Source organism: Leptinotarsa decemlineata, unplaced genomic scaffold, assembly GCF_025532065.1.
Source record: "Leptinotarsa decemlineata unplaced genomic scaffold, Ldec_3_MD MMD2_tig00078422_RagTag_RagTag, whole genome shotgun sequence".
In the NCBI taxonomy this organism is placed as follows: Eukaryota; Metazoa; Arthropoda; class Insecta; order Coleoptera; family Chrysomelidae; genus Leptinotarsa; species Leptinotarsa decemlineata.
Genome location: NW_027412747.1, coordinates 19781065 through 19797914, shown reverse-complemented (window position 1 = coordinate 19797914; position 16850 = coordinate 19781065). Strand labels below are relative to the sequence as shown.

Genomic DNA, 16850 nt, shown 5'->3' with positions numbered 1-16850 from the left:
TCCATTTCTTTATGTAATTCTTCGAAGAAAACATGATTAATTTTGCCAGTTGGACGTTCATAACCTCACATTTCCTGGGTACCGATTAAATTCTCGATTGAGTACCGATTGATGACTTGAACAAAAAAAAATGTTATTGTCAATTGTTTCAACTCTTCCCTATTGTGTTTTGAGTAACTCAATTCTGAAAGTATAAATAGAGTAATTTTGAGGCACGGTGCTCAATGCATAAATAATTTTCAATTTCAGCAATTTGGTATAGTCTAAACCACAGACATGTTAAGAAACAAATATTTGGAAACGAAAAAAAATCCACATCATTTTCTCTTCTATGGACACTTAGTTCCTTTAAATGAACTCATGATGCACTGTTTGGAACCTTTGGTGTAGTAATCAATATTACTGGAGTTTTTTCCCCAACACCAAATCGTTATTTTCAACACTTTGACACGTGTTTCGATCACCAAGTGATCATCTTCAAAGAGGACGATTAAAACTGAGAACTAGTGCGAGCTAGTCCTATTTATGCTATAAAGGTAACTCATACAGGTAAACCATCTAGGCATACCAACCTAAATTAATTTTATAATTTTGCCTTATCTATTATTTTACAATATATGTTTATATAAAACAATTTTCAGCTATATAAAAATAAATTTCACAATATTGCCTATCCAAATTTATTTTTTCCAATGTGTCCTTATGTAGTAATCAGTAAACCCAACAACATTATATTATTTTATTTTAACAATCTATATAGTATGCTCTTTGGTATAGGTCCGTCATCGTTATTCATAATATTATTGTGTTTACTTATTTCTACACTCTCATAGGCATCTAGTTGCCTGTTGTTGTTAACTTGTCTAACTAATCTTAATGAACTGAAGTCTATGGAATGGTTTTGTTGCAAAATATGATGAGCTACTGCTGCAGGTCTTCCATATTTTAAGTGTGCTATGTTTTCCTTATATCTTACTTTGATAGATCTTTTTGTCTGTCCGTAATATTTTGCATCGCAGTCCTTACATTCAATTTCGTAAATTCCAGACTTTTTCGAATTCACGACTTTGTCTTTTGGACTTCCCAAATGGCTCTGTAGTGTATGACTTGTTTTAAAAACCACCTTCATACCTAGTTCCTTGAAAGTCTTTCCAAAGTTCCTCGTATATTGGTGGTATGGAACTAAGATGTATTTATCTTGGTTTTGTCCTTTCTGAAAGTCGAGATTTCATTAATTCTTAACCTAAACTTCTTTTTCCTTATAATGTCATCTACATTATAAGGAGAAACCGTTAGTAGCTGCTATTTCGAGAAACCGTTAGTAGCTGCTATTTCCTGTATTGTACGTCTTTCTTTTTTGAACCTGTCATGTGTTAGAGGGGAAGTCAAAAGACGATGCACTAAAAAATTCAACCCAGCACGTTTATGCTGTCCAGAGTGATGTGAACTGTCAGGCATATACCTGTACGTGCTTGTTTCTTTTCTAAATATATCGTATTCTAACCCTCCATATTGGCACCTCATTACCAAAACGTCAAGAAATGGTAGTTGTCCCTCATTTTCTAACTCATATGTGAATTTTATTGATTGACATCTATTATTTAAAATGGAAACAAAGTCGTCAATATTCGATTTTTTGGTACCGAATATCGCGAAAATATCATCCACATACCTTAGCCAAATCCTAGGAAAATACTTCGACTTTTCTTTGGTTTCCATTTCGAATTTGCTCATGAATAGGTCTGCCAGGTAGGGGGACAAGGGGTTTCCCATGGCCGTTCCTTCCTGTTGTTCATAAAAGCAATCTTCTACCTGAAACAAAAAACAAAATCGGTTCCAGGTAGAAGGTTGCTTTTATGAACAACAGGCCAGGAACGGCCATGGAAAACCCCTTGTCCCCCTACCTGGCAGACCTGTTCATGAGCAGTTTCGAAATGTAAACCAAAGAAAAGTTGAAGTATTTTCTTAGGATGATATTTTCGCGATATTCGATACCAAAAAATCGAATATTGGCGACTTTGTTTCAATTTTAAATAATAGATGTCCATCTATAAAAATCACGTATGAGTTAGAAAATAAGGGACAACTACCATTTCTTGACGTTTTGGTAATGAGCAGCCAATATGGAGGGTTAGAATACGATATATTCAGAAAAGAAACAAGCACGTACAGGTATATTCCTGACAGTTCACATCACTGTGGACAGCATAAACGTGCTGGGTTGAATTTTTTAGTGCATCCCCTTTTGACTTTCCCTCTAACACATGATAGGTTCATAAAAGAAAGACGTGCAATACAGGTTTCTCGAGGGGTATTGTAGATGACACAATAAGGAAAAAGAAGTTTAGGTTGAGAATCAACGAAATCTCGACTTTCAGAAAGGACAAAAACCAAGATAAATACATCTCAGTTCCATACCACCAATAATACTAGGAACTTTGGAAATATTTTCAAGGAATTAGGTATGGAGGTGGTTTTTAAAACAAGTCATACACTATAGAGCCTTTTGGGAAGTCCAAAAGACAAAGTCGAGAACTCGGAAAAGTCTGGAATTTACGAAATTGAATGTAAGGACTGCGATGCAAAATATTATGGACAGACAAAAAGATCTATTTAAGTAAGATATAAGGAACACATAGCACACTTAAAATATGGAAAACTTCAAAAATCAGCAGTCGCCCATCATATTTTGCAATAAAACCATTCCATAGACTTCAGTTCATTAAGTTTAGTTAGACAAGTTAACAACAACAGGCAACTAGATGCCTATGAGAGTGTAGAAATAAGTAAACACAATAATATTATGAATAACGATGATGGACCTATACCGAAGAGCATACTATACCTATAGCTTGTTGAAATAAAATAAAATAATGTTGTTGGGTTTACTGATTACTACATAAGTACACATTGAAAAAATAAATTTGTATAGGCAATATTGTGAAATTAATTTTTATATCGCTGAAAATTGTTTCATGTAAACATATATTGTGAAATAATAGATAAGGCAAAATTGTAAAATTAATCGAGGTTGGTATGCCTGGATGGTTTACCTGTATGAGTTACCTTTATAGCATAAATAGGATTAGCTCGCACTAGTCCTAGTCCTCAGTTTTAATCTTCCTCTTTGAAGATGATCACTTGGTGATCGAAACACGTGTCGAGGTGTTGAAAATAACGATTTGGTGTTGGGGAAAAAACTCCAGTAATATCCTTCAAATGAAGTAAACGTAAAGGAGTCAGCAGCTAGATGAAACCGTTCAGTGACATAGGATTGAAGTTAAATCTTGTTAAAGGAGGAGGAATAGTTTCGGACATAAATTGCTCACAGCTGATTCATAGAGTGTATTATTATTCAATTAACTGCAACGACATAATTCAGTTGCGATAAAGTATACGATGTCATGTTACGCCATGTGATTCGTTGAAAAATTTGCCACTACAGTTTCTTTGCTTGTTCCTATCCTGAAGAAATGGTTATTCAAAGAACAAGAAATAACTAGATTTGTCAGACGCTATTTATTGAAAACAAATACCAAGAAACTCACATCACGATCTCCAAGCAGACGTGATGAACAGTTTATAATTTATCGAAATGATTTCCTTTCCATCTACAACCTGAACATCGATCAACTTTCCTGTCCTTGTTAACTTTCTGTAATATTTTTTAAAGTCTTCCTGTTTCTCTTCAGGGATATTCGGTAAGAACGTACAAACTGACAGCATCAAATCTGAAAAACATTGATAGTTTCAGTTATTGTTTAGAAGATTGAGTCATTTATTGCAATGTCAACCCACTCATAAGAATCATTCCAATTGAAAAACAAGACCAAATATTGCAGTATTTGAAAGATACCCACTGTCAAACTCATTGCTGTCGTGATATTGGAAGGAGCCACTATCTTCAAAGAAATTGTAATTTTGGAAACCAGTTTCTTTCAAATTCCTTTCCCATTCCTGCCTTGGATCAGGGCTACTGTTATAAGGTGATAACAAATCTTCTACTCCGTATGTGTTCCATTCTGGATTCTTCAACAATTTCTCGAGCGTATTATCGATTGGAGTCCGTTCAAAAAAGGTCTGAAATATAGACCCCCCTTGTTTCAGCATCTTGTGCATATTCATGAATGCTTGTCTGAAATGAAAACAATTCACTTCTTATTTTCTGATCATTGATAAAACTGAGGTGACAATCATAATAATTTATGTATTTACCCTAATAAACTACACAAGTCTGTTAACAAGGATGATTTCATCAATAATTGTTACATTTAGATTATTCATAATAGGTATGGTTTGTGCGATTATTTGTAACATTTCACAAAAAAATTAAGAAATTGAGCCCATATTAGCTCGATGGGGTTAAGCTGACAATGGTAAGGAGGTCCAACTGACGTATGTATATGTTTTATTGAAAAATTGAGTAATTGGACTATTAACATATTATCGTCGAATAGATTTTTTTTTCTAGGATAGCCACTTAATGATATCAGGTTTTCGCCAGGCAGATGTTGGTGACTGCTTCAATTGTCTACTGTGGTAGGAAGCATTGTCCATGACAACGACAGAGTTTCGGTTCAAGGTTTGCTAAAATCTCTTATAACCAACTCTCGAACTTTTGCGCGTCTGTTGAAAAAATATGTTAAAATCTATTCTTCCGTTAGCCAGCTATCACCCCCTACGAACGACGATATTAAGTGAAAATCGATCGTCCGGCCACGCATTTCAAACTACCGGTTCACACAGCGGTTGATTGAGTGAGTGAAGCAAACCAGCCACGTCAGCCAACCAAGCCATCTCCCTATATGAGTTATCACGAGCCTCGGTCCTTTGCCAGCTGGCGCTTTCAATTCAATAAACATATGTCGACAACTATTTATTTCTTAATCTTGCCATACTAGTCTAGTTCACATGTACTTTTTTTTGTAACATTTTTCAGCCCTGTCCCAAAATTACGACCAAGGTGTCATTCGATTCGTATTTTTGCCTAGAAAGTTTAAGGAAGGGTCCGAAAACGCGCCGATAAAAATTACAAAAGTTATAAACAATTAAGTGAAAAAAAATGGGACTTTAGTTTTTTCTTAATATTTCGGAGAATTTTCAAAATTTTGGAAATTTGAAAGAAGATTTGAAAAGATCAATGAGTTTGCGTAAAAAAAGTACCGACTTCCGAAACTGTATCTCGATTATTTATAATTTCTACAGAGCCCTGAAAATAGAGCCAAAAGCGGGTAGTCTGGCTTCCGCGCGCCTTTCGTCACTCTGACATAAAAACAAAAAAAATTATTCAAACATATTAAATGTAAATATTAAGGAATGAAAAAATTCATGTAATTTAGTGTATATCAATAAACAATAATTCGCAGTCAAAAAATTTCTATACTAATTTTAACGTTAATTATAAATGTGTTAATTAATAACTTTTTCTGAATTGAAAGTTATTATAAAAATCCTTATAATTATTAAACTAAAACCCTAGCATTTTTTTCCTTTGATAAAGTTATCCTTAATAGGCAGAAAAATAGATTACCGTTGCCAAAATAAAAAAATTGTTATTTTCAATTTTTTTATTGACAATTGAAAATTATAATTTTATAAAAATACATAACAAATTTTTTTTTCTGATTTTCTATTGTTTCAATGTCTAATTTGTTTATAACAATTTTTTTTTAAATAAACAATTGAAAAAGAATAAAAAAAGTTTTTCCAAAACCTTAAAGAACAATATAATTCATAACTTTAAAAAAAACGGTTCCTCAGTTTTAATATTTAGTTGCAAAAAACGATTGTTAATTAACAAACGCATTTTTAGCGACAAAGAAATTTTTTTAAGAAACCATATTTTTTCTAAAAATCATGATTTTTTTCAATCAACATAATGCAAAAAAAATTTTCGAGTTGCTTATAAACAACATATTTGTTTATAATACATTTATCAACAATAGCCCCAAAAAAAAACTAAAAAAAATATTAATAATTAGTTTTTAGCCATGAAACATTGAAACAATAAAAAATTTAAAAAAAAAAATTGTAATGTATTTTTTATAAAATTATAATTTTCAATTGTTAGTAAAAAAATATAATATAACAATTTTTTCATTTTGGCAACGGTAATCTATTTTTTTGCCTATCAAGGATAACTTCACCAAAGGAAAAAATGCCAGGGTTTTAGTTTAATAATTAATAGGGATTTTTATATTAACTTTCAATACAGAAAAAATTATCAATTAACAAATTTATAAATAACGTTTAAATTGGGATAAACATTTTTTGACTGCGGATTATTTATGAGAATGACTTTTTTTTCTCTCAGCAACTCCAACCGTGGACATACTGTATATTATTATACATAATTGATATAATTTAATTTTCATTTGTGAATATGGTTTCTATATACTATCAATGCACTTGAAATTATTTTTCCGTATCTACATGCAAGAGACAGATAGAGACAAAAACGTCACAGTCATTACTGAGAATTTAGTACCAATTACATCGAGATGTAGCTATACAAATTTTTCAAAAACTATCAAGAGCCCAAAAAACTAAATTTGACCCCAGTTGATGTCAAGCTATTGTTTTCAATATGTCAATCATTCATTTCTAATACGAGTGATACAAGTTATGCACAACAGTTCTACTTACTTTGGATCTTTCACCATATGCATCAGAAAAAACCCAAAAATGTGATCAAATCTATTGATATATTGGGAAGGAAGTTGTTTAGTAGTTATGTCAAGTTGCTCTATCTTCATTGTTGGCAGAATAGAGTTTTTCCTAGCGTACTCCACCATCTTTTCGGATTTGTCGAGAGCTACAAATTCCTTCAAGTCTTTTGGTAAGTGAGGAAAAAATGATTTTTGAGAACTTCCGCCATCTCCGTATCCGATTTCCAGAACCGAAGGTTGGTTTCTCCATTTAATCAAGTGATTGTATTCTTTCAAGTGCTTCTTGATCAGTTGTGTTGTTATCCGATTGCTATCGGCAAACATTTTTGGAAAAATCATCATTTTGATCTAGTTGTTATTAACTGTTTTGCACTGATCCGCAGAACTACCAACTCATGAACTGTCTTATTCCATCTGAACTTGTGTGTGTCGATACTTTTTTCAAATAATATTTGATCTATTATTTGTTTTCAGATAAAAACTATTTTCCAATTCAAGGTTCAGTAAATGTATACGCAGGCAGGCGAATGAAATATTTTATCAGGGCCGCCATGAGGATAAAATTAAGATATTTGTAAGGACTTTCTTCAGTATGTTCATGAAAATTTCAAATACTACTGAGTGAGGTACATTGTCGTTGAACAGTTTCTATGACATCTAAACGTGTTTGTTGATCGTTGAATGAAATATGAAATGAATCTTCTTTCTTATGTGCAAACTTATATACTGAGTATAAATTGTTTTGATGGAAACTTTGATCCAGTTTGCTACATTTAATTGATGTTCGTAACTGTATATTATTAGGTAATATATAAAACCATAGTTTAGGTAAATATTTTGTGATCTTTCGATTTCTTGTACTGATTTTAGATATAGAAGTTATTTCCTACCATGGTTCTCGTGTACATTTTATTTCATATGGAGGATTTTTTCATTAATTTTAACGTTAACGGGTTCATATACACTTCCATCATTAAAAATTCTGTGATATCAACATGAAAACGCCTACTGCCAGAGATATTTTAAAAATAACGTTTTCATTGCGTTTTGGTTCCCACATAATATAATGAATTCTTCCCTCCAATGCATTTTTTGCACTTATTTCTTAGTTTGAATGGTCGAAAGTGACTGTGATTTCACTTTTGAATCACGATTGAATCAGAAACTGTTTAAACGTGGTATTTAAAGAGCTGAAATAAAGAGCACTCTTTTGAAATTTGAAATTACTATCAAATGAACTGTAAACCAAAAATCATGACACATACCCATTTTTTAGAAAACAATCTGTTTTAAAATCTGTTTTTTTCGTTAACCAGTTGTCGCACCCCTACGAACGACAACCCTCAGAAGTCGAAATTTGTGCAAGCTAAGGATTAACGAGGTCTTACCTTACCTTACCTTACCTTTCACCGTGTGATTCTTAATATATATATATATATATATATATATCGACATCCTATATATAATTAAAATTTCTTATTTTTGCAACTATCACACAATCAGATATCAACTAAATGAGCAAAGCCGGCACCCCAGAAAGCGAGTAATGATAATCACCTTTGAAATATCAATTTTGTGGTGAGTACTTAACTACCTGAAGACAACGCGGACCAAAAATTCGTCCTTTGAAATGATTCACTATGTGGAAACACAATGGGCTCTGATAATTTTTGGTTTATAGTTCACTGGATATAAATTTCAAATTGAAAAACAGTGCACTTTATTTCAGCTCTCTAAGTACCGTGGTTTCCCGTAATTAATTATTAAAAATCAAATGTGGTAGGCCTGTGACGTCACGGGCCTATTCCCGCTTCTTGTTCGATTGACCAATAGGAACAATAGAAATAACCAACAAGCCTATGATTATGTATCGATTCAATTCAATTTTTCAATAAATGAAAAATTCTCCACATGGAATAAAATGTATACGAAAAATCATGTTTTGAAATGGGTTCTATATCTAAAATCGCTACACAAAGTCAAAAGATCACAAAATATTCACCTAAACTATGATTTTATGCATTATTCAATAATATAATGAAAATGAAAAAATATAGCAAACTGAATTGAAAAATCATTTCAAATATTCAATTTATTCTACAATCCTCACCATAATAATATTCAAATATATCTCTAAAACACTTCTTAAACACACACAAACTAAACTCGATGAAAAAACGAATTGTTCCTACGCGAGCTGTTAGCTGAGAAAAATATGAAACTCAATGTTGCAAAAACAAGCACAATGGATCCGATATGTATCCATTTTCCTGAGAAAACGAACGATCAATTAAAATTTTCTGTGATTATACATTCATTTTTTTAAAGAATAAAGCCAGCAAACAAATAAATATACAATAATAAAATCGCTTGAATCCACGAATTAAGCATAAAAATGGACAATAATATTTATTTTGATAACTGATATAATACAAGTTATATTGAAATATGATTCTGAATAGAATTTAACGAGCTGTATTTTCAACTGATTTTCGAATGCTCATGAACCCCAATAAAATAAATCAGTTATGCATTCAAGCCACCCACCAAAAATGAGAAATTCAACGTTACTGGTATATTAGCCATATTGTCATTCAGTCAGCTAGCGCCCTCTGTTGTGTATGCGACAACGTGCTCTTTCTAATGTCATTGGTTTCCACACATAACTTCGGGTTTTTGTTAAAATGATTTCAAAATGAATGTTGAGCTTAGTTTTGTTGAAGCTGAATCCGACAACTTACCAAGAGTCGATTTTGAAATGATCAATGCATTTTACTTGAAAAATTTGTAATACTTTTATTTATGACATTATATGATAATAATATGTTCATTATCGCATTCACTGATAAACATTAGATAGAGTGCTATCGAAAATAAACAAGATAATCACAGAAGCCATAGAAATCTATAGCTTGTTCGTGATAAGGATACATTGTAATTCACTGTATAAATACTTAATCAGTAGTTTCAGACAGAATATATAGTTATTTTCGTCTGCTCAACAAATGCTAAAGTTAATTTGCTGTTTGAAATAGTTTGATTAACAAAGTCAGAAAAGAAAGCTCTTTCGGTATTCAGAATGAATTTTTTTACTTCTCTCTCAAACATGTGAGAACTGTTGATATTTTTTATTTTTTCTGGTAATATTTGGTATAAGCGTGGTCCGAAATATGTTGCATTTCTTTGTGCTACGGTTTTGTCATATCGTGGTGCATTTGAAGAGTTTGCCTTTTTCCTAGTATTGTAGGAGTGGATGATTGGTTTCATTTTGATGTTTCCTTTATTTACATTACTAAGTATGCTCATACAAAAAAGTTGTCGAATATCACATACATTCGCTTTTTCAAATTAGGCATCAGTTGGATAAGTTTTTTTTTATTAAATATAATCTTCAGTATCCATTTTTGTATGACATTTAGATTCCTGAGATAACAATCATTCACTCCTCCCCACCCTATTACACCATAGGATAGTTGGGATTGGACAAGTGCGAAGTACAACGTTTTCAAATGTTGAATGTCAAAATTTTTTAAGTTATTGAATTTAGAAAGTGTGCCTCTTAACTTTCTGCTTATTTCTTTCATATGTAGGTGCCATCGGAAATGTCTATCTAAATGGATACCTAGATATTTTATTGACTCGCCTTCAGTTATGTGATTATTGTTTCCTATATTTAGGTGTTCCATATTGGGTAATGTACTGCAGTAAGATGTGAAAGGCAAATATTTGGCATTTTCGAAATTGATCGCAAGTTTATTGTAACGGAACCATTTTTCGATCTCAATGAAATCTTTTTCTGTAGACATTTTCAATTGGTTCCATGAAGAGTCGGTATACAAGACAGCCATATCGTCAGCAAAGCTCAAAATTTTACCTTCTGTTGGTTTCTGCAATAGTTCATTCAAATATATTGTAAACAGGATTGGTCCTAGAACCGTTCCTTGCGGAACACCATAAGTAACAATTTTGGGATAACTCATAATTCCATCGACACTAACTCTCTGTTCTCGGTCACATAGATAGCTTTCGAAAATGTCGTAAGCTTTCCCACGTCTTCCGCAGTTCTCTAATTTTCTCAGGAGCTTTGTATGACTGACGGTATCAAAAACTTTGGATAAATCAACGAAGATGCACATTATGAATTTCACTAGTTCGGACTTCCATTGTCTACTATATAAAATGATATAAAATCCCTGAAACAACTAAAAAAGAAGAATTGAAAATGAATAGCTGAAAATAATAATTATATTAACCAAAATAAACCTGAAATGAAATCATTGTGAAATAAAATACAAGTATGAATAGAACAATTGAATAAAAAAAAATGAAGAAATGAAAAAAGAAAATAAAAATAAAAATAAAAAGTGAAGAGATTCCAAGTCACGTTAGTTCACGAAGTTTCGATTGTTAGTATCTACAATCATCTTCGGGTGATAACTGGACTGATTCCTCTGAGAGATGACTATTTATAGGTCGTTCGAGTACTTTCACTTATCCCCGCTTTCCATTTTCCGCTTCACTGGTTCCGTGGGAGATTACCGTTTTGGCGGGAGTTGGCCATTTTTCGCTTGATGATGGGTTTCCATATGTTGCGTATTTCTACGATGGCTTGGCTGAATACGTTGTTGGACAACATGTATGCGGCTTCCTTGGATTTTCTCCTAAACCAATGTTCCTCTCTGTGCAAGATCTCAGCTTGGGACCACTCGATGTTGTGTTGATGGGTCCAAACATGGTGTGCTATTCCTGATTTGCTGGTTTTCCCTCAATGTGTGTGTTTCTTATGCTCGGCAATGCGAACATTCAATGGCCTCTTAGTTTCACCAATATAGGATTTTCCGCACTCACAGGGTATCCGGTAAATGCAATTCTTAGAATCGAAGTCCGCGTTTGGTGGCCTGGTTTTGGTGAGGCTGCTTAGTGTCGGTCCTCTTCACCAAAACGTCTAAGAATGGCAATTCGTTGTGGATTTCCTTCTCATTTGTAAAATTGATGGAAGGTCTCACGCTGTTGATGTGTTTCAGGAAGACGTCTAGTTCAGTATTCACATGGTTCCATATTATGAAGGTGTCGTTAACATATCTCAACCAGACTCGAGGTTTCTTGTGGGCTTCTTCAATGGCCAGAGTTTCAAACCACTCCATAAATATGTTGGCTATGACTGGTGAGAGTGGCGATCCCATTGGCAGTCCTTCATCTTGTGTAAAGAATTCGTCCTTCAGTTAGAAATAACAGGTTCGTACACAGCTTTCTAGTAATTCCATGATTACTTCTATAGGTTCTCTCTTACAGGTTCCCGTATTCGGATAGCTTTCTCTGTATGATTTGAAGTGCTTCTTCGACTGGAACATTGGTGTGAAGGCTTTCCACGTCGAAACTAATTAGTTGATCTTCCTGTGTGACCTCAATTGACCCTAGTAGTTCGACAAAATGACTTGAATTCTTCACAAAAGACGATGTTTTTCCTTGCAATGGTTGTATTAAGGGAAGTAAAAATCTAGACAAGCTTTGAGTAGCCGAATCTCTGGAGCTGATGATCAGTGTAAGCGGAACGTCCTTCTTGTGGATTTTGGGTAGTCCATACAAGTGAGGGGGCTTACTGTGTTGCAGTGTTAGCGATGATCTTTCCTTATCCGAAAAATAGACTTGGTGTTTTTTCAAAATCTGGTTCAACTTCCTCTCGATTGATGCAGTAGGTTCCGGTACGATCTTTGTGTATCGTCCCTTCTGAAGAACCTCTTCGATCTTCTGTTCGTAGAGAACGGTATCCATTACCACAGTAGCGTTTCCTTTATCTGCATTGTGGAGAATTCAAGGCATTTTGTCGAACAACTAGGGTTAATTGAGGTCACACAGGAAGATCAACTAATTAGTTTCGACGTGGAAAGCCTTTACACCAACGTTCCGGTCGAAGAAGCACTTCAAATCATACAGAGAAAGCTATCCGAAGACGGGAACCTGAAAGAGAGAACGAATCTACCTATAGAAGTAATCATGGAATTACTGGGATGCTGTGTACGAAACTGTTATTTCCAACTGAAGGACGAATTCTTTACACAAGATGAGGGACTGCCAATGGGATCGCCACTTTCACCAGTCATAGCCAACATATATATATATATATATATATATATATATATATATATATATATATATATATATATATATATATATATATATATATATATATATATATATATGGAGTGGTTTGAAACTCTGGCCATTGAAGAAGCACACAAGAAACCTCGACTCTGGTTGAGATATGTTGACGACACCTCCATAATATGGAACCATGTGAATACTGAACAAGACGTCTTCCTGAAACACATCAACAGCGTGAGACCTTCCATCAATTTCACAATGGAGAAAGAAATCCACAACGAATTGCCATTCTTAGACGTTTTGGTGAAGAGGACCGACACTAAGTGGGAAACATCTGTATACCGAAAACCCACTCATACGGGACAGTATCTGAACCACGAATCCAACCACCATCAATCGACTAAAAGAGGAATCATCAAGACTCTATTAGACCGTGCTTTTGGGCTTTGTAATACGAAGGAAGGTCTCGAGAAGGAACTAGACATCATCAAAAATGATCTTCAACGGAATGGCTACTCCAAAGTGATAGTAGAAGAGACTGTGGCTAGAAGACAGCAGGAGCCTCGCAAGGAAGAGAAGCCGTCACAACCAGTGCTTGCACTTCCCTACATCAGAGGATTATCGGAGAGGATAAGAAGAATTGGTTCCAAGTACAACATCAGAACCTGCTTCAGATCCGGTAACACTATCCGTAGCAGCCTCACGAAAACCAGGCCACCAAACGCGGACTGCGATTCCAAGAATTGCATTTACCAGATACCCTGTGAGTGCGAAAATCCTTTATTGGTGAAACTAAGAGGCCATTGAATGTTCGCATTGCCGAGCACAAGAAACACACACAGTGAGGGAAAACCAGCAAATCAGGAATAGCAGACCATGTTTGGACCCATCAACACAACATCTAGTGATCCCAAGCTGAGATCTTGCACAGAGAGGAACATTGGTTTAGGAGAAAATTCAAGGAAGCCGCATACATGCTGTCCAACAATGTATTCAGCCAAGCCAGCGTAGAAATACGCAACATATGGAAACCCATCATCAAGCGAAAAATGGTCAACTCCCGCCAAAACAGTCATCTCCCACGGAACCACTGAAGCGGAAAATGGAAAGCTGGGATAAGTGAAAGTACTCGAACGACCTATAAATAGTCATCTCTCGGAGGAATCAGTCCAGTCATCACCCGAAGACGATTGTAGATACTAACAATCGAAACGTCGTGAACTAACGTGACTTGGAATCTCTCCACTTTTTATTTTTATTTTCTTTTTTCATTTCTTCATTTTTATTCATTCAATTGTTCTATTCACACTTGTATTTTATTTCACTATGATTTCATTTCAGGTTTATTTTGGTTAATATAATTATTATTTTCAGCTATTCATTTTCAATTCTTCTTTTTTAGTTGTTTCAGGGATTTCATATCATTTTATATAGTAGACTATGGAAGTACGAACTAGAGAAATTCATCATGAAACATTGTCAATCACCTTCAAACGAAGATGCACAATGCCGGAAATTTTTTGTCAAGAGCTTCGTGTATACAAGTAGTTAGATTTTGAATTGCATCTTTCGGTGATCTTCCCTCCCTGACTCCGTATTGCTGATCAGATATCAATTTGAATTTCCTAGTAAAATTCACTAATCTTATTTTTAGAATTTTCTCTATTACTTTGGCTATGTTTGAGATCAGTGTTACAGGTCTATAGTTACTCACTATTGTTTTGTCTCCACTTTTGAAAAGTGGTTTTATTATTCCAATTTTGAAAATGTTGGGAAAGCAGCCTTTCTGTAAACATTTGATGATTAGGTGAGTTAATGGCGTTTTAATTTCATTGGCAATCAATTTGAGCGTTTCTGAGCGAATTCCAGCATGACCTGGAGATTTCTTCTGTTTTAATTCCATAATAACTTTGTAAAATTCCTCTTCATTAGTTTCTGATAGATATATTGACCTCTGTAATCTTTGTTCAAGGTAATTGTAATTAGCCGATTCTTTAATTTCAAGGGCATATTCTTGACCAAGATTTGCATAGTACTCATTAAAATTATTGCAAATTTCCAAAGTATTTTTTATCACTGAGCCATTCTCTGATTGAATAACGGGTATTTTTTTCAGGTCTAGATCTATTGCATATCTCATCGACACATTTCCATAGTTCTTTTGAGTTTTTACTGTTATTTATTATTTTCTGAGCATATTTTTCCTTGGCAGCTTACAATGATCTATTTAATTCATTTTCTAATGAATTATATTCTTCTCTTGGTGTTTTGCTCCCGGGGAATTTTAGTAGCATTTGATACCTACTTTTTGTTTTTTATATTCATGAGCTCTGTTAACTCCGCAGTAATCCAGGATTTGTTTACTTTAAGTTTTTTCTTGGGTTCAGTTATAATTGTATTTCCAATAAGATATCGTAATCTATTTACAAATATTGTTGCAGCATTATTGGCAAGTTTTATTATATATATATATTCTCCCAGTTTTCTGATAATAGATCTTGTTTAAGTTTTCCGTAATCAGTGGATTCTTTTGGTACCGTTCCTTTATCGATCTCTGTGTTATCCAAATCAAGTGTTATGGCAATTGTGTAGTGATCGGTTATACTCGTTTTGCAGATATAAGAATTAATTTACAAGTCACTTTTGACAAAAATGTGGTCTAGACAAGTACCACTATTTGATCTAGTTACTTCATTAATATATGAAATGAATCACTCTGTGTTCAATATATTGTTATATTCTTCAACTATTTCACTATCAGAAAGAAGGTCTAAGTTTATGTCACCGATGATTTATATGAGTACATTTGTTCTTTGCTTTCTGTAAATAACCAGTAAGTTTGATAATGAATTGTTTCGCACATGTTCTCGGGGATCTATAAATGGCAATGATTTTTATTTTGTGTTGTTTCATTGTTAAATTCATTTTTAAGACTCTGATATTTCCAATGTTTTGTACTTCACACTCATATTTAATACTTTTCTTGATATACATTATTAAGCCATCATCTTTACTAATTTCTTCCTTATTGTAGAGGGTTTCGTACCCTTCCATACTAATTTTCTCGAGGTCGTGTATCTTAAAGGTTTCTGTTAGAATAATTATATCAAATTTTTCATTAAACTGATTCAAAAATATCAACAATTCATATAGATTTTTTTAATATACTACGTATATTCAAATGTAAACATTTCAATCCTTTCAGTTTAGTTGGGATGAATTCTGCATCATTTTCTATAATTTTAGCAAAAATCGGTAGGGAATATACAATGCCCTAAGATAAGGATCCATACTGGTATGAATCTAACGTTCTTATAATACCGTAAAAACAATGAAAGTTTTCTTTATACTGATCACCAAAGAAATTGTAAACAATGAAGATCTATTTGAAATATTCTACTGTCGAAATAATTGTTTATTAGTACGGGAGATAGCTTAATAGTTTATGGTTCAATTGAGTTTTCGAGCGAAAATATAGAAAATATAGACATTCATTCCAGACTCTGTCTTTTATAGAAGGATGGTAAGTTTTGATTTAATTTTTATTTTAGCTCGCCCAACTGAAGAAAACCATAGATCTCTTAGAGTTTCGTTTTTTGGAACACTGAAAAATTTGCCTGGTATGGATGATCTGTTTTTACAACTAGGTATGAAACATATTTCAACCATTTTGGTGGTAGTAATGGTAAAATTCAATCCAAAAATAACCTGAAAAAATATATTTCGGAATGTAAACTTATCACACGGAATATGCCGCAAAATAGGCACCCGCCGATAACTACCTTTTATATAAAAAAAAGTTCTTCAATTAGATAATTGTAACAGTTGTATTCACACCGAGTTGAGAACAATAACAACAAAACTAGCGTCTGTCAAATTGGATCATCAGATCTGTGATTGGATATTAAAAACCAATAGGTGCAATTGGCAACTCCGCTCTAGAAACGATCCATTTTATTGGTCAACAGACACGCGGCAAATTTAAATTCTTGCTTTCAGAATTGTTCTTTTTTACGCTAATATAAAGAGATATTGGGACCGATTAGGCTTGATAAGTATGATATACTCCTAACTCGATCA

The 16850-nt window shown here is 33.5% G+C and overlaps 1 protein-coding gene across 2 annotated transcripts in view; it reads right to left on the bottom strand.

The window, feature by feature from the left end:
* Positions 1-3500: 3500 nt before the first annotated feature.
* The window catches only part of LOC111502584 (juvenile hormone acid O-methyltransferase), a 30563-nt gene continuing 17213 nt past the window's right edge, over positions 3501-16850 (bottom strand). The window contains exons 1-3 of one of the 2 annotated variants that reach the window (XM_074186370.1): positions 6646-7109; positions 3861-4135; positions 3501-3731 (exon numbers count right to left, since the gene is read on the bottom strand). In XM_074186370.1, coding sequence (XP_074042471.1) covers positions 3550-3731; positions 3861-4135; positions 6646-7010 — 822 coding nt within the window. In that variant the 5' untranslated portion in view covers positions 7011-7109 and the 3' untranslated portion in view covers positions 3501-3549. Of the gene's footprint in view, positions 3732-3860; positions 4136-6645; positions 7110-16850 lie in introns of those variants that run through there. The other variant, XM_074186371.1, reaches the window with a different exon arrangement.